At 40.4% G+C, this 24,101-nt stretch overlaps 1 protein-coding gene and 2 long non-coding RNA genes across 11 annotated transcripts in view; 1 reads left to right on the top strand and 2 right to left on the bottom strand.

The window, feature by feature from the left end:
• Positions 1 to 1,149: 1,149 nt before the first annotated feature.
• MAPK1 (mitogen-activated protein kinase 1) lies at positions 1,150 to 23,981 on the top strand. 2 transcript variants are annotated; one of them, XM_081175053.1, is made up of 9 exons: positions 1,150 to 1,558; positions 10,033 to 10,215; positions 11,477 to 11,666; positions 12,203 to 12,319; positions 14,387 to 14,501; positions 15,207 to 15,338; positions 16,360 to 16,469; positions 17,859 to 17,986; positions 19,262 to 19,402. In XM_081175053.1, the coding sequence occupies exons 1-8, from the start codon at positions 1,416 to 1,418 to the stop codon at positions 17,973 to 17,975; spliced, it is 1,107 nt and encodes a 368-aa protein (XP_081031179.1). In that variant the 5' UTR covers positions 1,150 to 1,415; the 3' UTR covers positions 17,976 to 17,986; positions 19,262 to 19,402. The 2 variants fall into 2 exon arrangements, with proteins under 2 accessions (XP_081031179.1, XP_081031178.1); XM_081175052.1 differs by lacking the exon at positions 19,262 to 19,402 and adding an exon at positions 19,450 to 23,981 and having other exon boundaries at positions 1,151 to 1,558.
• On the bottom strand, positions 18,053 to 19,327 carry LOC308576125. The gene is made up of 2 exons (XR_014003111.1): positions 19,242 to 19,327; positions 18,053 to 18,169 (listed from the first exon to the last, which is right to left on the bottom strand). It is a non-coding gene; the product is annotated as an uncharacterized lncRNA (long non-coding RNA).
• The window catches only part of LOC308576047, a 17,315-nt gene continuing 16,794 nt past the window's right edge, over positions 23,581 to 24,101 (bottom strand). For all 8 annotated transcript variants that reach the window (XR_014003007.1, XR_014003008.1, XR_014003009.1 and 5 more), the window contains one exon: positions 23,581 to 23,718. This is a non-coding gene — a long non-coding RNA (uncharacterized lncRNA). The remainder of the gene's footprint in view (positions 23,719 to 24,101) is intronic.

Genomic DNA, 24,101 nt, shown 5'->3' with positions numbered 1-24,101 from the left:
TTAGACCACAGACTTGCCGATCAGAAGGTTGGCGGTTTGAATCCCTGCGACGGGGTGAGCTCCCGTTGCTCGGTCCCTGCTCCTGCCAACCTAGCAGTTCGAAAGCTCATCAAAGTGCAAGTAGATAAATAGGTATCACTCCGGCGGGAAGGTAAACAGCGTTTCCGTGCACTGTTCTGGTTCGCCAGAAGCGGCTTAGTCATGCTGGCCACATGACCTGGAAGCTGTACGCCGGGCTCCCTCGGCCAGTAAAGCGAGATGAGCACCGCAACCCCAGAGTTGGCCACGACTGGACCTAATAGTCAGGGGTCCCTTTACCTTTACCTATGTATTGAAAAACAAATCACGAGCATTCCTGCAGCTCTAATGGATCCGTAATAGATTTAAATAAGACAGTCCATATGTCAAGATGTCGGCTGCGGTTTAGACAATAGGTGCTTTGGGTTTGCCGGTGGTTATTTCTTTAATCGGGCCATCAAGGATCCATTAAAATCCTCCCCCCACCCCCACGTGTGGCTCAAACCCGCTTAGCTACCCGAAGAAAAACTTTAGAAATATGGCTCCACGATTTTTAGGAAGCATAAGCTTTAATTTAAAACTACTTTGCCACGTGCATTTTCCCATCCCAGTTTACTCAGAAGCAAGCCCTAGCGCGGTACAGTTTACCCTCTCAGGCAGGTATGCATGAGATTGCAGCCGTCTCAGAGTGGGAACCCACCTTAACCGCGAATGGGAACAGGAGCCTGTTTAAGCAATCACGTGACCCACAGCTTTCTTCCTTCCCTCCCTCCTCCTCCTCCCCCGCCTCCTCTGCGGCTCTGAAGTTACCGCAGTCCCCGCAGAGGCCACGCCTTGCCCGCCGGAGACCACGCCCCCCACAGGCAAGCCGTGAAGCCGAAGCCACGCCCCTTTCGCGGCGGCGCCTGCTTGCTGCGGCTCGTCCCCTTAAGCGTCCCGCCCACCTTCAAACCCCGCCCAGTTCGCCTCGGCGCGCGACGGGCGAGGAAGCCACCCCCCCGCCGTCCCCTTTTGCAGCTTATACTGGTTTGGAGCAGGCCCCGCCCACCTCCCCTCAGCTGCGCCGCCCCATTTTCCTCGCCGGCCGTTGCGCGCGCTCTCTCTCTCTCTCAGTGTCGCGTGCGCGCGCCCCACCTAAGCCCCGCCCCGTTTCCCTCAGCGGCTCCTCAGAGAGCGGCTGGCGGTTTGTGTGGCGGCGGCGCCGGCGGGCCGGTCCTTCTTGTGTGCCTCTCGCTCTCTTTCTCCTCACACACACAGAGACACGGCCTGCCGGGCAAGGGGAGGGTGGAGTCCAGCCCCTTGTCGCCTTTCCTCTCCTCTTCCCTCCCTCTCATTTCCCCCTCCTTCTTCACCCCCACTCCCCTCCTCTTCCTCCTCCTCCCCTCACGGACAACAACATGGCGGCGGTGTCGGGGGCAGCGGCGGGCAGCTGTGCCAGCCTCGCCGGGGGCCCGGAGATGGTGCGAGGGCAGATCTTCGACGTGGGGCCTCGCTACACCAACCTCTCCTACATCGGGGAAGGAGCTTACGGGATGGTCTGGTAAGAAGGCGCTAATTCTCTCCTCTTGCTTCCACTTCTCTCTCTCTCCCCCCCCCTTTCACCCTTTGCTGTTGCTGCTGAATTTCCCCCTCAGCATTATTATTATTTTAATGCAAGAAAGCGCCCTTGGCTTACGGGGTTAAGGGCGCTGCGCACCAGCGCTGCAACGAGGGACCTTCCCTTCCCTTCCTTCGGAATGAAAGCATGCATGCGATGGAGATCGGGGCCGAGAGGTTGCAGAGCCCGACGCCTGCAGTGCCATTCTGCGCGTGTTTTACTAGGAAGTAAGCCTATGTGCGGAGAGTGAGTACCCAAGGGCAAGAAAGGGAAACAGGACCGCAGCCTTATGTATGGGAGAGAGAGAGAGAAATCCTTTCCTGTTTTTCTGGCTCAGTATAAGGTACAGCTTGCAGTGCGATCCAAGAGAATAAAAAACGCTTGCACACTGACCTGTTAGTCGTTGGATTTTCCTTCTCACTTTCCTCTGCCTCCCAGTTTTTCAGAGGCTCCTGCACCCTGCAAAGATGACTTGCTGCAGCCCATCCACAGTGTCACTTTTATGCTGAAATCCTGTTGTGTGTGTATGTACAGCACCTGCAGTGAGCATTGGTGCACGGTATTTAGATTGTGTTGGGCTCCTTAGGGAGGCAGTGTCTGTTGGTAGACGAGCCTTGCTCAGAGGTAAGTGTAGATTTACAAAGTGCAGCTCTTCAACTCAAGCTTGTGCATGTTTACTTTACAAGCAAATAGCAGTGACTTCAGTGGACTACCCCTAGGTAAATGTGCACAGAATTGTATATGCAAAGGGCTGGATTTCTTTTTTAAACCACCTCTTCTCTGCCAAACCATTTAATCAATAAGAGCATTGGAAGCTGCTTTATAGCGAGTCAGATCTATTGTCCATCTAGCTCAGTACTGTCTACACCAGGGGTCAGCAACCTTTTCCAGCTGTGGGCCAATCCACTGTCCCTCAGACCTTGTAGAGGGCTGGACTATATTTTGGGGGGGGGGATGAACGAATTCCTATGCCCCACAAATAACCCAGAGATGCATTTTAAATGAAAGGACACATTCTGCTCATGTAAAAACACTCTGATTCCCGGGCCGTCTGCGGGCCAGATTGAGAAGGTGATTGGGCCGCATCCAGCCCCCAGGCCTTAGGTTGCCTACCCCTGGTCTACACAGACTGGCAGTTGGCTCTCCAGGATTTCAGACAAAGGTTTCTCCCAGCTTTACCTGGACTCCAGGAGATGCTGAGGATTGAACTGTGGGGACCTTCTGCATGCAAAGTAGGTGCTTTTATCATTGAGCTATGGCTGTTCCCTGTGTTTTCTGTTGAGCAATGTGGAAGCTGTTGTTGTAGGTAATAGGGTAGTATATAAATTGAAATTATTGTTCTTTATTATAGTTTGTAACGTTCATGAGTCGCCTCTCCTTGGCCAACAGCACCCTAGGTAATTTATACTGATAAAAACAATATAAATATAAAATGTAAAGCCAAGAGCTCAATAATTATATCACTGTGAACATGAAACAAAATGATAGTGTTTGTGTGTTGTGGCTTAGCTGATATATTTGACTTGATTGTATATGTAGTGTGGGAGCTTTCTGGGAGGGCATGGGATGCCTCTAGAAGCTAGGGAGCTACCTGATTTCTCATTGCTGAAAGAGTAAAAGCAAGGTGACATCTGTTTCCCAATTTATTTTGTCTTAGGGAAAAGTGAGAGAAGAGATCCTTGGTTGGATTTAATTAGCATTAATAACTTGTGGTGGGTTGCCACTGACAGTATGCTGTCATGAGCAAGAAGAGATGGAGATGCAAGTGGAAGATCGAAAATTGGGAGGAAATGATGGATCAAATGCCATCATTTGTCACATTTAGTTGGTACTTATCGGAAGTATGAAGAAAACAATTTGCTGTTGCATGTGTATTGTGCTGGTTAACTCACATCGTCATATATCTGTCAAAATATGGATATGAGAAGCTGTGGCAGTAAGGTGCAAGACATTGTTGTCTAAGCTATATTGCTGTTTGATCATTGCTGGCATTTTCTCTATTCTTGCTCTGCCAAATGTATTGTAGCAAGTGCAGGAGAACTCTGGCTTACCGTAACTTGGTATCTATCAGTAGTGTTTTAAATTTGCGAGAATGATTGAATGTATCTTATTTAAATATCCATATGTTGTTACGAAACAACATACAGTGTACAGCGAATAATGATGGATGAGAGGTAGTGGTGCATATGTAGGCAAAGTCTCATTGTGCACAAAAAAAATCAGAACCAAGTGGTGATAAAACCACATTTTTTGCTTAAACTGCTTTTGGTAGAAGTGTACAAAACTGAGATTCAGTTTTTGTGTGATTCATTATTACTAAAATAAGTGCATTGAAAGTATTTAAGTCTCAGGGACTTCACTGCAGCATAAACATACTAGTCTTGCAGTGAATGAGCTTTCTTTTTTTAAGGAAACATGTAATGGAATATAGTTGGTGAAAGTTAATAAATATTTAAACAAAATTTGACATTAAATATTATCCACTGGAGTCAGAGTGTATCTCTCACATGTACACACCTTTCCCACTCCATTTAAGACTAGGCAACTGCTGCCCTAGAACTTTCTTCAGTTTATTCTATGTAGCCTAGCATCGCCTAATGGCTTCTTTGTAGGCATCACTGGCCAGAAACTCTGAAAGAAGTAAATACGCAATAAGTCATCAAAAATGGGACAGGTTTAGGTTCACTAGCTGGCTGGAAATTAACATAGGTGCAGTGATTGCATTTGCGGTGTAGTGCACTTGTGTGTGTTATGAAGGCTTTGGTGGGTGCAGTCCGCTGCTCTACACAGCTTAACAGGTGGTGACTGGCACTGTTTTGGTCTTCCAGGTACAGTATTGTGGAAACCAGCCAACCCAGAGTCATCATTTCTTCTCATTCAAATGTCTGCCTGTTGTCTCACCCTAAGCCACTTTTCAGACAGTGTAGTATCTGTGAACAAGGAGGAAATAATTTTGCTCACAGTCTATGCTCAGCAGCACTTTGCATCAGGCGCTTTTAAGAAAAGTTTTTTCCCCCTTAGGAACATTGCGCAGTGTACTCTGCCCTAGGGGAACTTTTTTTAAGAAAAAGCAATATTAATAAAAGTTAGCATGTGAGCAGTTGTTAAGCAATAAATAACACTGATTTAAATCACATTTGAATGCATTTTTTTAAATAAAAATAACTTGTTGGATGTTTATTTTAGTGATAAAAAACCAAATGGGTTATTCCTTTAAAAACTGTATAGGTGAATATAAACTGTGAAAACTGTAGTTTAATATAGTTAAAAACTAAAGTATAGGCATAAGCCATTCAACTGCAGTCAGTAAGTGACCATAATGTGAATACTTAAGAAAAGCCTTGATCGTGTCTTAGTGTTACAGTAATGAGATTGGAATAAAGTTTATAGAAGTAGAAATGTCAGTATTAAATGTAAAGATGTCATAAACTTATGCACATGCTCTAAAGCAAAGAAATTGTTGGAAGGTTGTGTTAATGTAAACATGTTCAGGACCAGTGTGGGGCTAACTCTGTGACTTTGCTTGAATCACTTAAGATAACTCCACAACAAAAGTGATTTGAAGCCAGGAGTAGTAGTTGTTTATTTAATTTGTATACCGCCGTATACCCGCAGGTCTCAGGGCGGTTCACGGGATAAAATCTTGATATAAAAACACAGAATACATACTCAAAATAAGAACAAGAACAACCCAATAACGTCCGTCTGTGTCCCCCCCATGATCACCACATTTTAATAGGGCATTGGATGTCAGTCAGCCAAAGGCCTGCTTAAAGAGGAACGCTTTTGCCTGGTGCCTAAAGGTGTATAATGAACGTTCCAGGCAAGCCCCCCTAGAGAGAGCATTCCACAAATGGGGAGCCACTGCAGAAAAGGCCAGTTCTCGTGTTGCCACCCTACAGACCTATTGTGGAGGAGGCACACGAAAAAGGGCCTCAGAAAATCATCTCAAGTGACAGCAAAGGATCCAGGAGTATTCCCAAATTATGAACCTGCTCCTTCAGAGGAGGTGTAACGCCATCAGGAGCAGGCAGCCTCAAAGCCGTCCAATCTAAGGAACCACCCACTAACAGTGCCTCAGTCTTATATGGATTGAGTTTCAGTTTGTTGGCTCTCATCCATTCTATTATCAAGGCAAGATCCAGCATTTCCACTGCCTCACCTGCAGGTGTAAAGGAAAAATAGAGCTGATTGTCATCAGCATACTGCTGACAACGTACTCCAAACCTCTGGATAACCCCACCAGCGGTTTCATGTAGATGTAGAACAGCATAGGAGATAGGATAGATCCCTAAGGAACTTCCCATTGAAGGCTCCACAGGGCTGAGTTGAAATATTCTAGATGAACTCTTCTTGTGGACTGTGATAATTAGGAATGTTACTTTCTTGCCTCCCTCTAGCTCATTGCACGCACCATAATCTGGCTCCCCTCCCCCAACACAGTCCCTGTTGCTGCTCTCCTCTTTTGAAGTTTCTTCTCCTCCCACTCATCCTGACTTGGCTGATGTGATGGCAGAATTGGCTTCTTTGCAAAATCCTGCCATTTCAGCTCCTGGTTGCTTGCTTTTTTCACTGCTGTCAACCTTCAAAATTCATCTTTTATATTTCCTTTGCATCTCTGGATTGCTGTGGTATATTGCCATTTTCCCATGCTACCTCCCTTCAGCTTTCATGCCATGCCTCATATGGCTTTCCCCTTTCCCTCCTGACAATATTCCAATTTCGCTGGTGATTCAGCATTCATACAAATAACCCCATTGACCCAGCTTTTCCCCCACATTCTCTTCTACACTGACTTCTTTTCAACCTCCACTGAGAACTCTTTAAGAACTCTCTGACCCTTTTCCTGTGGAAATCTGTCTTGGCATTAGCCCCCATTTCCTTCCCTCTTCTGTGTCTTGCTATTTCTATGATTTGTAAATGGCTGTGGTCCTCTTGAAAGTGTTATCTTCTGCCTACACCTTAGACTCTGTAAGAATGTAAGAAGTTGCCTCATACTGAGTCAGGTCATTGGTCCTTCTAGCTGCATCTGGTCTAAACGTCCACCATCAACTCCTCCCTATCCTATATTATTTGCTTCCTGTTCTGGCTTTTTAAAATATAATTCTTGAAGCATCTCTGAAGAAAATCAAGATTTAACCAACTTTGCCCATTTTCTTCTCTGCAGTCTTTTTAGCAAAGCACCTTCTGCACTTTCTGATGTACACTCACTAAACCCTAGGTGCTTCTTTACCTTTGCTTTGCCAAGGCCTGCACTTCTGCTAACTGCCTTTTGCTCAGGGCCTTGTTGACAATGATAAATATTGCTTCCCACACTGTATCCATTCCCTCCCCCTTCCCATGGTAAGTTGATTTAAAAACCAGTCCTTTTCATATTGCCAGGAGCTGGAGTCCTTTTGGAACCCCAGCCTGCAGTACACCTGTGCACACTTGGGGGGGGGGGGTACAGCCTAGCAGTAAAGTTGTGGAGCCCATGCAGTAGGAGCAGAGTCCAGTGGTAAAAGGGTTGTGCCCATGCACCTAGGGGCACAGTGAGTGAGTGAGGAAGCAGAACCCACAGAAAAAGGCATTGCCAAGGTGTACTACTCTTCCATGTGCATAGAAGTTACCTGCCACTAAGCAGTGTATCCATGCATGACATTACTGACTCTACTTACTTCACAAGCACAAAGCATTAAGTGCATAACAGTTTGTTGAGTGCAAGTGCAGTTTACATGCTAAGTCACAAGTATAAACTACTGTAATGAACTTCATTACAGGACAGATCACAAACTGCAATCAGCTTACAATACAACAGCTAGATTTCTGAATAGGATTGGGCATTATGATCATACTACACCACTTGTACTGGTCCTCAATCTGTTTTCAGGCCCGATTCTGACTTCTGGCGCCTTTTACAGCTTGGGGCCAGGATGTGTGTAGCATTGTTTTGCAGCAGTAAGAAAAGCTAATTCTATTCTAGGTTGCAGCAGCGGAAGTATAATGTCCAGATCAAGGGACGTAATAGTACCACTCTATTCTGCGCTGGTTAGACCACAGCTGAAATACTGTACTGTGTACAGTTCTGGGTGCCACAATTTAAGGAGGATATTGACAAGCTGGAATGTGTGCAGAGGATGAGAAAATATGATAGCCATCTTCAAATATTGAAATGGTTGTCACATGTAATATGGAGCAAGCTTGTTTTCTCCTGCTCCGGAAATTACAACTAAACATCAGGGGGGGAAATTCTGATAGTAAGAGCTGTTTGACAGTGGAACAGTCGGATTCCCTTGGGAGGTTGTGGACTGTCCCTCGTTGGAAGTTTTTAAGAAGAGGTTGGATGGTCATCTGTCATGGATGCTTTAGTTGAGTTTTCTGCATTTCAGGGGGGTTGGACTAGATGACACTTGGGATCTCTTCCAATTCTACAATTTTATGAGTCTTTGACTGCCTATCTCCCTTTATGCCTATCTTATGTTAGGTTCTTTGACAGATAGCCTTCAGTTGATTACCATGCCTTCTCTAGCTTTCCTGGATGAAGGGTTTCTCAGTCTTGGCTCCCCAGTTATGGAATGCTTTTCCCAGTAAAATATGTGGAAATATTATCAACAGATGGGCTTTCCTCTCTCTGTATGTGCAGTCATACTACAAAGTTGACGCATTTCATTTATTAATGATGTAGAATATTTCTTTTCAGTGGCTTTTCGTTAATCCTTATACATTGGATATCTCTGTGTATAATATTCACAGAATATTTTGATGTGATTTAATATGCTATATATCTAGTTTTTTATTTTGGTGACCTTTTGTCATACATTAAATTTTGCTAGATATACACAACTATAGACCATATTTAGCATTGTCTGAAACACTCACAGTTTGTTTCTCTCCAGAAAACCATGATTGAAAAGCTCTTAACTTCAGGATTATGCGTATAACTTTTATATAATAAATTATAGCACTTTGTCATTTTAAAACATTGCCTGAATAGGAATTGCATCTATAATAAATATTTGATTTTTTTGTAGTCCTTTTTTGTTGAAGTAGTTCACATAGGGACTTAATATGTTACGTGACAAAAGGCTTTAATTTAATGGAAAATTTAACCCAGGTCCCAGAGTATCTAAGCTTTAAAAAAGCAATGGCGAGGACATTGTTCAGCCTGAGTGACCAGTGCCTTGTTCAGTAAAGAGGAATGGCTTCTTTTCTAACCTGTCAAGCATATACTGGATTATAAAATGATTCTTCCTCTCTCTTCTTTGGCTCATCAATTTGGTTAATTTGGTTACTGATATAATGTCCTCCTGTTTGCTGTATTTCGGTATTAACTCTTATTTCCTTATTTAAAACATCAGTTTTCTGTTTAGTTCTATTCATTTGTTCAGGCAACTGTTACCTTTCAAAAAACCTTATTTCTCCCTGGTCACACCAATGGGACAGTATAAAGGTTTGGTGGAACAAGAAATCTGAGATTTAGACTACTTTAATTCCTGCAAGATTGAATTGGCTAAGTTTCTCTCAAAGACATGAGGTGGTGTGCCATCTTTCTAATTAAAGCTGAAATCATGGACATTTTAATGAGGCAGGAAATCTGGAATGAAGTTTGAAATTATGCTTTAAAGTAGGATCTTGAATGCCAATATTCAAAGGAGACATCTATTCTTGTGAATATTTTGACAAATTTCCTGTCTACTGCTTTTCACATCCTGAAAAAACTTTGAGGAGAGTTAAAGCAGCAAGTGACTAACTGTTATCTGGATAATTTTGTTGTATTTTGTTCAAAAGTATTTAACGGTACTAACAACAACAACAACAACACAATGTTATTATTCATACAATTTTATTTATTTATTTATACAATACAAGAAAACAGCTTACAGCACATATAACAAATTGCAAAACATCAGACATAAAAAAATTCCCAATATAGGCCTCCCTTCAGATGTCTTCTAAAAGTCATACAGTTGTTTATTTCCTTGACATATGATGGGCACCACTACCAAGAAGGCCCCTCTGTCTTGTTCACTGTAACATCACTTCTCACAGTAAGGGAACCGCCAGAAGGCCCTTGAAGTTGGACCTCAGTGTCCAAGCTGAATGGTGGGGGTGGAGATGCTCCTTCAGGTATACTGGGCCTAATGCAAGCTACTAATGCAATGCAAGCTTCTATGTTTTAAATAATGTTTTCTGACATAGTGTCTAAAGCTTTATCTAATATGGTTAAAGTTATTATGATGCCACCATTATTATCTTGCCAGCACAGGTTCTGAGAAAAATGATAAAGTGTTGAAACCTCACAGTATTTTGGCAGATAAATTGAATTTTGTTATCTTCATGATTGAAAAAGGCTATGTCAGCATTTCTAGATAACCTGAGTCTTGTTCTGTAGATAATGCCATTAATGTTTTGTTTAATATTGACGATTCTTCTTCCAGTTCAGCACATGACAATGTGAATAAAGTTCGGGTGGCCATAAAGAAAATCAGTCCTTTTGAACACCAAACTTACTGCCAGAGAACTCTGAGAGAGATCAAAATCTTACTGCGCTTCAAACATGAAAATATTATTGGGATCAATGACATTATCAGAGCTCCAACAACTGAACAGATGAAAGATGTGTATCCTTTAAAGATGTATGCCCTTGTGCTCTCATTGTTTCAGCTTTCTGCTCTGTTTCACTGTTGATTGTTTATCTTGGTGTTATCCTAAATTATATGTTAAAGACTGCTTCCTTGATCTTGTCATCCAGTGATTCTTGCTGTTTTATTAGTTGTACTAAGGACAGGTCTTTCTGTGTGTAATGCAACAGAACCTTTTATCTGTTGAGGACTTCAATCCCTCGTGGGTAATCTGCTGGAGTGAGGGCTGCATGCTGGCAGAGGGTGGGGTGGGGCCAAGGCTAAAAGTGGACTGAGTTTCAAGTGTAGCATAGCTTGCTCTTTGTATACCCCATCTCTTTCCTGTGCCACCCCATCTCTCTCTGTGCTTCCCTCAACTTCTGTCTATTTTGGCTCCTTCCCCCACCCTTCCATTGACACTGTTTGGAACTGATAACTTGCACAGAATCCCCCCCCCCCTTCTATTGTTCCATTTGGTTTGATTGTACAGTCGTACCTTGGAAGTCGAATGGAATCCGTTCTGGAAGTCCGTTCGACTTCCGAAACGTTCAGAAACCAAACCAAAGCGCAGCTTCTGATTGGCTGCAGGATGTCGTGGAAGCCCCATCGGACGTTCGGCTTCCAAAACTAGTTCACAAACTGGAACACTCACTTCCGGGTTTGCGGTGTTCGGGAGCCAAAATGTTCGAGAACTAAGCTGTTCGAAAACCAAGGTACGACTGTATGCACTTTGGGGAGTTTCCCTCTCCTCCTTTCTTATCCTTCATGGTTCACGGCAAGCCTTTTCCCCCATGTCCAGTTGTCATACTGGAGAGGATTGTTTGAAGCAGTCATACAGATTTTTCCAAGAGCCCAACTGATTGGCATGATTCCATATCCTATTACAATTTGCTATTCTCAATTCGTAAGCAATCCTTGTACCATGCAAATGTTGCAATTTAGAATCATAGAACTGTAGATTTGGAAGGGACCATGAGGCTCACCTAGTCCAACTACAGCAATGCAGGAATCTTGCCCAACATGGGGATCAAACCCACAACCCTAAGATTAAGAGTCTTGTGCTCTACCAACTGAGCTATTCTTAAGTAAGACTATGACATTAGTTATGGGTGATGTGCTTCTTTATTGATTAGCCATCCAGCAATGTTGCACATTTTTTCTTCTAAAAATGTAGAAGTGAAATTTTAAAAAACTCGGGAGCTAAGCAACTCCAGTATTATGTAGTAAAATGTTGGTTTGTTTGCCTTAATACGATTTACAGATACATTGTGCAAGATCTAATGGAGACAGACCTTTACAAGCTCTTAAAGACTCAACATCTCAGCAATGACCACATCTGTTATTTCCTTTACCAGATCCTGAGAGGATTAAAATATATCCATTCAGCCAATGTGCTGCATCGTGACCTCAAACCTTCCAACTTGCTGCTAAACACCACTTGTGATCTCAAGGTTAGCAAGTATCTTTTTGTCAATATAAAAGTACCCATGTCAATATAAAACTTACTCATTCGCTGTTTTAAATCAGTGGATTTCTATGCCAAGAAAGATCCCAAAAACTAAGCTGTAACAGAGACTATTAGAAAGGCATGTGTACCATTGTTGTGGTATTTGGCAACGAAGTTTTAGCACACACACAAAAGTTGTTTATGCATGGATTGAAGCTTTGTTCACTTTTTTTCTTCAGATGTTATCTCCATTTCCTTAAAGAATGGAACCTGTAAATGTTCCTTCTTGTTGCCATGGGACAGCTAATCTGCAGATTCTAAAAGACAGAAAGCACATATACAGTTTTTATTGCAGATTGAAAATCTGAGAGGGTTTTTGAGGATAGAATCATAGAAATATAGAGTTGGATGGGACCTCGAGGGCCATCTACTCCAATCCCCTGCAATGCATGAATTTTTGCTTGATTAGGAATATTGATGTGACAAAAAATAAAGAGAAAGCTGTCCCTCCTATAACATCTTTTTTTGATTTGATATTAGATCTGTGACTTTGGACTGGCTCGCGTTGCAGATCCAGATCATGATCACACTGGGTTCCTGACAGAATATGTAGCTACGCGTTGGTACAGAGCTCCTGAAATCATGTTGAATTCTAAAGTAAGAGCTATGCATGGAAGAGTGCCTCATATGGTGCTTGAAATATTTAATAACAAATAATAATATATATTGTTATTCTTATTTTTATTACTACTACTACTACTGTTGTTGTTGGGCTGCCTTCAGATGTCTTTTAAAAATCACATAGCTGTTTATCTGTTCAACATCTGCTGGGAGAGCGTTCCACTACAATGTGGCTCCTGGAAAATCCAATTAAATCCTAAAATTTGTACATGAACAAATTGCACCCTGATATTTAATTCACTGACAGTAGCCATATGAGAGTTTGCTGGCTCAGTTGAATGTCTTGATTATGTGTTTAACCAACTGTGCTGCAAACCAGAGCTAGCTTTGACTTCAAGTAGAAATTCTTGATTGCCTATCATTGAAATTTATGTTGCTTTCTGAGAGATGAAGCTGCTTGCGTATGGCTTTTTATATAATTACCAAATTGAGGCCACAGTACCTAATGCTGCTACTTTTTAGCTTTGGAATGGAACTGTGAGTATGATAGGAAATAAACTAGCAGCCCAGCATTCGTTTGGAATTTTAATCCCTGGAAGAAAGTGTACATATGCAGGCATGCAATTATCACTGGTGAGAGACGGGAGCTGTCTAAACTGGCAGAGCACAGTGGAACACACAGTTGTGGGTTTGCATCCTAGTTTGCAGAAGCAGGCAAGTGGGAATTAAGGCAGTCTGAAGCTTAGTAGTAGTGGGTTCCAACTCACATAAACCCAAAAAAGTTCAATGGACCATGTTCTAATACTTGTCCATTCTTTTAACATGTATATCTCAAATCTTACGCATCCAAAGTTCTAGGGCACTTCAGAAATCCATATTGTCTGGTTTTTAATTATTTCTGTATCATCTCTTTGTGTGCAAAATATGCTGTTTATTTTCATATGAAATTAGAAGTTAGTACCATTTAACACATGAGCAGCTCAGGCTAAGTGTGTGGCTTGCTTAACTCAGCAATCATTGAAGTCAGAGTTTCCTGATACAGTGGTACCTTGGGTTAAGTACTTAATTCGTTCTGGAGGTCCGTACTTAACCTGAAACTGTTCTTAACCTGAAGCACTACTTTAGCTAATAGGGCCTCCTGCTGCTGCCGCGCCGCCGGAGCACGATTTCTGTTCTCATCCTGAAGCAAAGTTCTTAACCTGAAGCACTATTTCTGGGTTAGCGGAGTCTGTAACCTGAAACGTATGTAACCTGAAGCATATGTAACCCGAGGTACCACTGTACTTTGTCTATATCAAAAGATTGCACTGGCTTTAGGGCTTGGAATAAAAAAAAAATAAGAGTAATCTTTGTGGGTTTCACATGGTAACAATTAGATAAAGTTTGTATTTTATGTTTCTAAGACTGCATTCCCATGCACACATGTCAGGGTGAGTGCAAGTGAGTCCAGCTGAAAGCAATGGTTTGATATGCACCTTATGATAAAGCATAGTTTAGCATGATGTGAATAAGCAGGAAATGGCTGTAGTGAGCCTCAGGCTTACATGCTCCCCTCCCCTTTTTTGTTCCTACATGACGATAAGGAATCTGGTAGCTTTTACTTAGCGACCGTTCATAATATTCTGAACCAACCAACTGTGGTTATTCTTAACTACAGCTAGTTTAAAACAAGGCAGCTTGACACTATTGCTACTGACGTTGGCTTGTTAAGACTAATTGTGGCTAAGCTTAATAGTAGGTCTCAGTCCCAACAGCATGGGAAGTTGTGCTTAAATCAAAAGAAGCAGCTTCTAAACTTCTCATGGCTGAACTGTGGTTTTCTGTGATAAGCAAATATAGACATTGAGACTGACTTATTAGTAATCATCCATAGATTGCATTGTAAGTGTCTTCTGTACTTTTGTGCTTACCCTTCATATTTATAAAACACAGTGCTTGCCTCATTGTTCAAGAACAGTTATATAAATTCTGATTCATCACAAGTGCTAGGACTGGAATTCTGGATTTCAAAATTACCATATCTTGGCTCTCTTAAATTGTAGTATGTTGAACAGTACAGCAAATGCTAGCAACAAGTGATTTCCCCCAACTTTCTACTTGTAGGGTTATACCAAATCTATTGATATCTGGTCTGTAGGCTGTATTTTGGCGGAGATGCTATCAAACAGACCCATCTTTCCAGGAAAACACTATCTTGATCAGCTGAACCACATCCTTGGTAAGATTTCTATATATAACTATAGGCAAAGGCTGCTTTTGTCTACTAATTGCCATTTCTCTCCAGCCTAGTGATTTGATTGATGGTACCAGCTGTGGCCATCTATTCATATTTTTATTTTAAATTCATGCTGATTTTCTCCCCGGTTCTCACCTCTCCTGCTCTGCATGCAGTACTCTGCACTCCTCCACCAGGCACAATCCAGCAGAAACCTCCTTGATGTAAGCGCCACAGAAACAAGTAGAAAACGAACAAGAGCAAAATTCCTCTTCAGTACCATCCTTTGATACAAATTTTCATTATCCATTGGTCCACAGATATGAACTAGTTTGAGATAATTAAAGAATGCCCCATAATTTCCCTTCAGTGTTGCTCCCAGTTAATTTAAGATGCAGCTTCCAGATTACTAGCAACTGCTTCCAACCAGTTTCCAAAGTCAGCCCCTGAGCAGGGGTTGAACCTGGAGGTAACCAGAGCAGGGATAATGTCAGGAAAGGCAGCAGCTGGTGAAATAACCTTAATTAGTGGAAGGTGCTCAGTACCACAAATGAGAGGTGGTTGTTCAGTGACACACCTGCATCTATTAGTACACCCAATCTAGTAAATGATAACAAATTTAAGAAACTTGATATTAATCTTTATCAAATGCATTCAAGTGCTTTGTTTCCACAATAATACTCTTTTCTGTATTTTATTGAATTGTAGGAATACTTGGATCTCCTTCTCAAGAAGACTTGAACTGCATAATCAATTTGAAAGCCAGAAACTATTTGCTTTCTCTTCCGTACAAAAACAAGGTGCCATGGAACAGGCTGTTTCCAAATGCTGACCCCAAAGGTAACATAAAAAGCTTGAGATAACAACTGGAATACAGTGATGCAAGATTTGTGACCATTGAATGTAGCAAGGGCTAAAATCTTAGCCATTAAATCTCCCTTCGCAGAATATATATAAACTATGTTATATTTGTGTTTGGTATCAGATTCATGGCAGCTTGTAAAGAGCTTTAAATCACAAAAAAGTTAAGAGATTTGTAGTTTGCTAATTTCTGTTCCTAGTTCATATTCATTGGGGCTAATCACTTCATGTGCTGGTGGTCAGTGGCACTCTGAAGGATGGTTGCTCACTCTAGACATTACTTGGCCAAATGCTCATGAAACTGTTTTTAGCTGGTGCTTTTTTCTTTTTCTTTTGGAGTTGGGAGTGAACCTCTATCAATTGTGCTTGACTCCAGATTAACAAAGCTTGGAAATAAGGCCCAGGCGCTATGGACATGCACACAGTGCACATGGGCTTTGCATTTCATGTTTGGGTGAAATCTACACACACATAAAAATGCTGTAAAAATGCTTTTTTAAAAAAAGTTTTGAAAAAAATATATTGAATTTGCCATAGCTCACTGTCGCCATCTAGTGTCACATTTGTATTTTGCACTTTGCAACACACTTAAAACATTTTATTTGCAGCTGTATAGCTGAGTCCTTGGTGATGAGCAGAGGTAGGGAGCCTCCTTGGCTTCTTTTGCACCCTTCTGGAGCAGAAAGACATAAGTACACTGACTGTGGCAATGTCCAGCAAGATCAGGAGCAGAGGGCTGGCAAGTACCCCAAGACAATCACACTTGCAAGTAATTTTCTTGGGAGCAGATGAGCAGTTAAGTCCAGTCCAAAGTCCCATAAAGCATTCAGTGTTGCCTTGGAACCTGTTAGGGAGGTTGTGGGATTTGGTTTGTTCTCCTATAACTATTTTTCTGAAAACGTATTCAGAACCACTCTGAATCATGCATGAAGGGAAGAACAGTGCTGAATTAATATGGCTGCATCACAACACAAACTGATTCTAGCTTTCTCTACTATAGCTCTTGATTTGTTGGATAAAATGTTGACCTTCAACCCTCATAAAAGAATTGAAGTGGAAGAAGCTTTGGCGCATCCATATCTAGAGCAGTATTATGATCCAAGTGATGAGGTAGGGGAACATTTTATTTTACTTGGTTTGAAATCATTGAAATTCTTTAAATAGATGCTTAGAATAGTTTGGGGAATAGAGGAAGCTAGCAAGTAAATTACAAACAAAATTCATAATTTTATATGTACTAGTAAGTAAATAATTTTATATTTACATTTATAGGCAGATCTGATAATTTTTACATTTCCCTTCTTTTGTCAGGCTCCACTAACAAAATCACTGTGAAAGTGACAAAATTCTGTGCAAGCACACTCACTAACATTCAGCAATCCATTCTAGTGTGATTGTGAGTGTGTGACAATGCTCACACATCCTAGCCCTTTGCCATTCTCTTAATTCCAAATACAGTCGTACCTTGGATCTTAAATGCCTTGGCTCCCAAACAAATTGGTTCTCGGATGATCGAAACCTGGTGAGTGTTCCAGTTTTCGAAACATTTTTGGAAGCCGAACGTCCGGCGCGGCTTCCGATTGGCTGCAGGACGCTCCTGCAGCCAATTGGAAGCTGCGCCGTGGTTTTCAAATGGTTCCGGGAGCCGAACGGACTCCCAAAACACATTTATTCGAGAACCAAGGTATGACTGTAGTTGTTTACTGGCCTGGAAACTGTAAATTTCTTTTTGTTTGATTGTAATTTAATGCCTGATCTGTGATCATAGTAATAAAGAGTGATATTCAGATATTTATGTTTAGATGGGTTAATATTAGACAAATGACACCATGTGACTATCAGATGCCTTAGGTTTTAAATTCTGAGAGGAGTGCCACATTTTATGTAGCAAAAACAACTGTTCCATCTACAATAGCTACACCAATGTTTCCCATGTCAAGTGTCTGTCAACACAGGTGAACATATGATGAACAATTCCTGTCAGTCAGAGCTCCCAGATGTATGTACATAATTGTTTATGTCCATGTATCTGTAGCATTTGTGTTTAGACCCCACAAACAATGCCATTGTACAAGAGCCATAAGCTCATGTTATTTGTAATAACTTGCTGTATTACACAGGAAAAAGATTTCATACACTTCATTGCGTTCTTACTTAACACATTCTGTTAGACACTTTCACTCTGACGAATAGACATGACTGTCTTCACATAACTAGAAACTCAGACCTAATCTGACAAGAACACTGCATGAAAATTTCCTATAAAAATGTAAGAAGTAACACACAGTTGGCCTCTGCTTCCTCTTTGGTTACTAAATGAATCGTAAAACTAATTTTGCTATGCTTTTTTTTTTTTTAAAGACATATCCTGCTTTTAAACCACCTGGTCCTCAAAGTTGTTTACCTTTACCTCTCTGTTACCTCCCTGTTTCCTATGGTGGTTTGGAACAAATTTGTAAGCAGGTTTACTAAAAGATTTCATGTTGCTGTTGTTGTTAGCCTGTAGCTGAAGCACCCTTCAAGTTTGACATGGAGCTGGATGACTTACCAAAGGAAAAACTGAAAGAACTGATTTTTGAGGAAACTGCTAGATTCCAGCCAGGATACAGATCCTAAATGACATACAGGTACATTGAATCTTAGCCTAACTGTGTAAAACTGGCGCAAGAAAATAACAGACACAAAATGTGTGATGACATTTTTCTAAAGTAATTATTTTATAAATCTTGAATTACTGGATATCATTCTTGAGAAATCGTGGGTAACTTGGGGCTTTCTTCTGCAAGGGAATTAATTCCCTGCTAGCCATCCTAAAATCAAAAAGACAAAAGTTCAGCCCCAAATTGAAAAATGGTCCAAAGATAAAAATAATTAAAACCTCCCAAAATTCAAAATAAAGACGCAAAATCACAAAGATAAAAATCCAAATAGCCTCAAAAAGCAAAATAAAAGTCAAAAACCCTCAAGTCTCATTGCTGTGTTGCAAAGGAAAGGGGAGGAAAAGGGCAGGAGAGTTGATCCTCCAACACTAGAACAAAAGAGCCCTTGTGACTTTGAGGAAACAAAACAAAAAAATATTTCTCCAGTTTAAAAATCATTTTCAATAAATAGTAAAAAACCTCAGAAATCTCTGGAACTTTCCTACACTGGGCCCATAACCTTATGATGGGTATTCTTAGATAGGTGAGGGAATGTAATTAACTATATTTTATTCCCCTATAGACCCAGATATGTGGATTGGCAGCCAAAGAGATCAGCTTAGGACTTGCAGTTAAAAGCATGGGACTGAGCAGAGTTTAAATCCCATCTTAAGCAGTTTAATTGAAAGCATAGGACTTAGCTGTTAGGCTAATTTCTCCCTTTATTATCCCATTTATCAAAGAAACAGGCTACAGACTGAAAATTAAGTTTAAAACATATATTTTACTCACAGTCAAGCATTTGTCCTTAGCAGCAAAAACAAATGCAGGTAAAATATTTTTGGGGTACAAAATGGAATATTTTCAAAATGGAATCTAGGCTTGGGGCAGACCAAGACATGTTCATTTGCTCACACAGTATGAAGCAGAGAGAGAGAAGGAACAGGAAATACTTACTTTGCTTCTTCCCCCCAGGAGAGAAGGGGGAAATGACATCACACGTTTCTATAGTCTGAGTTTGCCTATCAGCAATACAGCTCTATGGTTTTAACCCCTTCATATGTTGACTAGCAGGAATATGCATTGTTAGATTTGACTGCATATCTCCCACACTACAAATTTTAGTCAAATGTGCTCTGGGTACACCTGGGGGTAGATCATAATTTACATTTGATTAGTAAATCGTGGACAAAATTGGATATTTCAGTAGAGTATTAAATCCAGTACTGTTTGGATTATTTACCTGCTTTACCCTTCTTAAAGATGTTGCAGAAGGTCTTTCAGAATATTTAAGTGAAGACAGGAGAGAAATACTTTTCAAGAATGTTGGTTCAGCTGCCTTGGTTTGCTTTTTTGAGGGCTGTAATTTGATGGTTGTGTCTCATTTCTACTTTATCAATAAATGCACACACGGTTCTTTATTAAAACTTGTTTCCTCTTTGCCTCCCCAGGAAAAAGGAGTTCAAGGGCTGGACATACTCCACATAGATGTTATCTTCCTGGTTCTTTATCTATGGCCATGCCTTGTGGCCTATTTCAGCTTATCCACTAACCACTTCAAGCCATTCAGGAGAACCATTTCTGGTAGTCCTGGCTTTTATGCTTTCAATGGATTCTTTATTTATGCCTGAAAAAATTGTCACTGGTATTCCTGTGTGTAATGTCCATTACTGACCTTTATGCAGTACTGTACTTCCAGATGCACCTACTGCTGACAATACTGCTTCCTTTTCTGTTTTGAAAGATGCAGTGTTTCATCCCCAGATTTTAACCTAGAAGGTGGCAGACAAAGATTTCTACATCATGAACTGTTTTATTTTCTAGATTTGTTTTGTTAGTAGCATTTTTATTTTTTAAAGAAAAAGCTACAATTTAGGGCACTTTAAGTCAGTGGCATCCTCCACTCTTTTGCACTTCTTTAAGCAGTAGTGGTTACTAACATGCACAGTGCAGATGGACAGAGTGACAGCATAGGCGACATTAATATTAAAATCATGCGCTTGCTCTGATTTCTTCTACACATGTAAATTATTTATTGCAGGGCATTTTACTAGGACATCCAGAAATCTTGCTTTGTTAACCAAACCATAATGATGGGCGGGGGGCCGTTCTGTCATCTTTCAGCAGTCCTAGGTACGTCAACAATTTTCAATTTGAATGGTACTCCCAAAGCATCTACTGTCATATTTGAAAGATATTCATATCCTAAGCATGTTTACTCGGAAGTAAATCCCAGTGAGTTCAGTAGGACGAGTAGGTATTCTTAGAATGATAGCCTTGCAGACAGAAAGTAGCAGCTCAATAGCAGTGAGAGAGTAATTTAGATAACCACATTTCATCCTTGGTAGTTTTCTGTTGTGGAAAGGCGCCATGTGGTATTCATTAGTGAGTGGAAATATTCATCTGAATATGTGAACTCAGTCTACATATTAAATACCAATGAAACACTTCAGGTATCTTTACAATTTTTGAATTTACACGGAGGGCTCTGACAAAGGAACACTGCATCTTTGAATAAGAAATTTAGAATTTACCTTGCTGTAATCTTCCCTGTGCTGATAAGCTCTGATTTGATCTACTGCTCAGTTAAATTGTTTATTGATAATGCTGATTTAGGGCCACCAAACGAAGCTATCACTAAATCATGTTTCATTGAACACTTTACCTTTTCTAATGATAGCTCTTTAAGTATTTGTTTCTGAAACTGTATCATGTGGAGTTTACTAGGTGTAATGTTCCAGTGCAGTGCCTCCTTTACTTTCCCCACTGCTCTGTGGTGAGAAATTTGCCTTGTTTAAGATAATTACTGTGCCCTCGCATGACTGTTACAAGCTTTCTGTGCAAAGATGATTGTCTAAGTGCCACATGCCTACAATTGAAAAAGTTACCTCCGAGTTGTGTTGAATTAAATTCTATCCAGCAAATAACTTAGGGAAAAAATAGTTTTGTTTTAGCTGTTTTTTCTCTGCTCTGTTGTGTTTGGGCAGCAGTGAAGAATAGACTGTATAAAGAACGCTTACTAATGCGAACAAAGACGCACTTGTAATTAATCAAAAATAAATTTTAATCTTGTATCTTTACATTAACCTTTCAAATAATTTTATTTGCTCTTTGATAAAGCATTTAGATGGGAATCTGACGTCTGTTGTATTAAAGGACACTCGCTGGTGGTGATAGCACTAATTTTATCTGCAGTATAATTTAGAAAGCATTAACCTAGACTCTTGGCAGCCCTATCATTTTATATATTTACTGAGATTGACAGAACAACTCCCAAGTAATGATACATAGGATGGTTCCAGGCCCCTATCCACCTCAAGTTAGTGATAACCAAATCCCATTGAAAGTATTGGGACACTGGCTAGTCACACCTAAACTAGTTTTGACTGGTTCCAATGGGGCATGTTGCATAATCCTAAGCATGTTTACTTGTCTCATTGAGACTTAAGATGCAATCCTATGCACACTTACCTGGGAGTAAGTCCCATTGAACTCGATGAGGTTTACTTCTGAGTAAGTGACCTTAGGATTGTAGCTACAGGCACTTTAACTGAATTCGGGGCCCAGTATAAAAGGGTGCTTATAGGACCCAGAATCCAAACATTTTCTTAATGAATAATTTAGGAATTTGTTTAAGCAGACTAACCTTTAGTAAACAAAAGTTTGTCTTCAAAGGGCATTTTCTATTAACTCTTATGGTCCATAGTACTACTTCTTTGTAAAGCACGAGTAGGGGACATAGTTGGGAAAACTGCAAAGATGTCAGTTTTGTTAGGATTCTACACTTCGATGTTTGTACTCGGGTGGAAACTTTTCTTGGTCGTTTTACAAATCATATCTTAGCCAAATGCCTGCACCTCATTCAGTTTATAGCCCTAGGCTCTGCCTGTATGATCATTACAGAATTAACTTGGTGAGTTTTGACTGTTAGAAAAGCTCTACTGAAATAACACCACTGTTTTATTAAGAGCTTTGCCAGCTTTTCATTTACTCCTTGCAGTTATGCTTTGGAGATTTAACTTTAGTAGTATGAACATTACCTTGGATTTACAACTCTACAAAAGAAGCCATGGGCACAATTTACTAATAATCTGGTGCTTTGAGGCATTACTTCTGTCTGCTTTTAAAACAGATTGACTTGAAAGCACTAATTGCAGACATCAAATGTTTTAAGGCGTGAAATTCCACCTTGAGCATAAAAGCAGGATTTTCAACAGGAAATATTTTTAAGATAAATGCTTATACCAATGGGTTTTTATTACCTGTCTATTTCTGCATGACTGTCACAGGAATTCCTACTAAAGTGATGGAGAACATGAGGTCATGTTACCAATATAGGTATGCAGTTATACTAAAGTTTGTTCAGGGATCTTTGGTATAAGAAATGCATATTTTGGGTTTGATGTGAGTTGAGTGCAGAATGTGCATATTCACCGGTCACTATATGAAATCCTTTGGATAGCTTCATATTCAGCTTGGAGACTATGCATATTGATCAGGCAATATATACACTCACTATTCATTCTGTCAGTTTGTGCACATTCTCCGTTCAGCTCCTGTAAGCTGCAACATATGCAAGCTGCCAAACGTTCCAGTCTTCGGCTAGTAAGACCCTGCAATTCACAGTGGTATAATCCAAGAAAATTATGTTTCCTGGCTGTGATTGATTGAACTTTTGCTTTCTGAGGCCTATCCCCCCCCCAAGCCATACGTGTGTGCCATACATGAGAAGCCTCGTAATGTGTGTTTTAATTGGTAACTGCATTATCACATAGGTAAGATACGAGAGCTACAGGAGGACTTTGGTAACTGAAGGCAACCAATTTTGTTTCTGCTTTAAAATACTTAAATATGAAGCCGCCTTATAGAGAGTCAAATCATTGGCACATCTACCAAAGTACTTGCAGTGGCTCTCAAATATCATTAATGGGGAGGTTTTTCCCAGCCCTGCTCTGCGATATTCTTTTAAGCTGGAGATGCCAGGGATTGAACCTTGGACTTTGGGGCCATGCAGACCTTATTGCTTCTGCTACTGAGCATAATGTGCTATATACTACGTGCTACACTATGGTATATTTATAATTTGTCAGAAATACATCAGCCAAGAAGCTGTCATGGGGATTGTAAATTCTTAAAGGGTACGTTGGTTTCTGTAAGTTCAGTATCTATCCCAAATTCTTGCTTAATAAACCAATTTTTAAAATAGCTCAGATGGGGGTATACATACTTATGATTTCACTTTTAGTCCTTTGCATAGTACTTCTATATTTATAAAGCAATGTTTTGAAGCAATCCCAAGTTTAAGGGAAAGTATTTTTGTAAGTGTTGCAGTTTAAGTCCAAGAAATCCTTTTCACATAAGTCTAAAATGCATTTATGCTTTGGCTTGAATGATTTGTCTGAAATACAAGACGCTAATGAAAAGTGCACCTTGGTGAAGTTCATCCTAGCCATCAGTGTTGTAGCATGTGCTGTGATCAGAACTGAAGTGATATATTGAAAGAAATTCAACCATAGGACTAACCTTCTGACCCCAGAAGAAACTTGTAAAGGCTGCAGCAGGTTTAACTTACTATTGTTGCCTTTTCTTGTGGTGTTTCAGCGTAGAGCACTCCCAAGGAAATATTTCTGCTTTTGTATTTGCTTTGTACTGTTGGTGCCTTAGTCATGTACCCCAAACATCCCGCACAGCTAATTTTAGTTAATGGTAAGATTTAAAACCTAAAACGAAAGCAAAATTTTATAAAGGTTTTCTGTATGTTGTTACATTATAACAACTAAACGTTTATATTGTGTGACAGATTTGTGATTTGTTTATTATAATATGTATAGAATGACTGAGTAGAAAAGGTTTATATTTCATCTTCTGTTGATGTAAACGTATATACTTTTTTTTTAATTAAATGTCTTTTTAGTATATGCCATCTGATTCTTGTACAAACAAATGTGAATAAATCATTAAATTGTGATCCTGGATTACCAAAGTAAGAAAGTATTGTGCATATGTAGAATGAATGTGGCAGCTGCCTTTCTTTAACAACACCAAAAAAAACCCAAGAACAAAATGTTAATTGAGGACACATGAAGATAACGTATTAAGATTT

The sequence above is a fragment of the Podarcis bocagei genome (assembly GCF_964188305.1).
Source record: "Podarcis bocagei genome assembly, chromosome: 16".
Taxonomy (NCBI): Eukaryota; Metazoa; Chordata; class Lepidosauria; order Squamata; family Lacertidae; genus Podarcis; species Podarcis bocagei.
The sequence above is the reverse complement of the archived record's forward strand: the minus strand, read 5'-3'. Positions and strand labels throughout refer to the sequence as shown.

Excerpts from the sequence above, each read along its gene's own strand:
- MAPK1 (XM_081175052.1), top strand. The coding sequence starts at position 1,416 with ATGGCGGCGGTGTCGGGGGCAGCGGCGGGCAGCTGTGCCAGCCTCGCC. Across the intron at positions 11,667-12,202 it reads ACACCACTTGTGATCTCAAG|ATCTGTGACTTTGGACTGGC; the intron begins GTTAGCAAGTAT and ends ATTTGATATTAG. Across the intron at positions 15,339-16,359 it reads TCCAAATGCTGACCCCAAAG|CTCTTGATTTGTTGGATAAA; the intron begins GTAACATAAAAA and ends TCTCTACTATAG.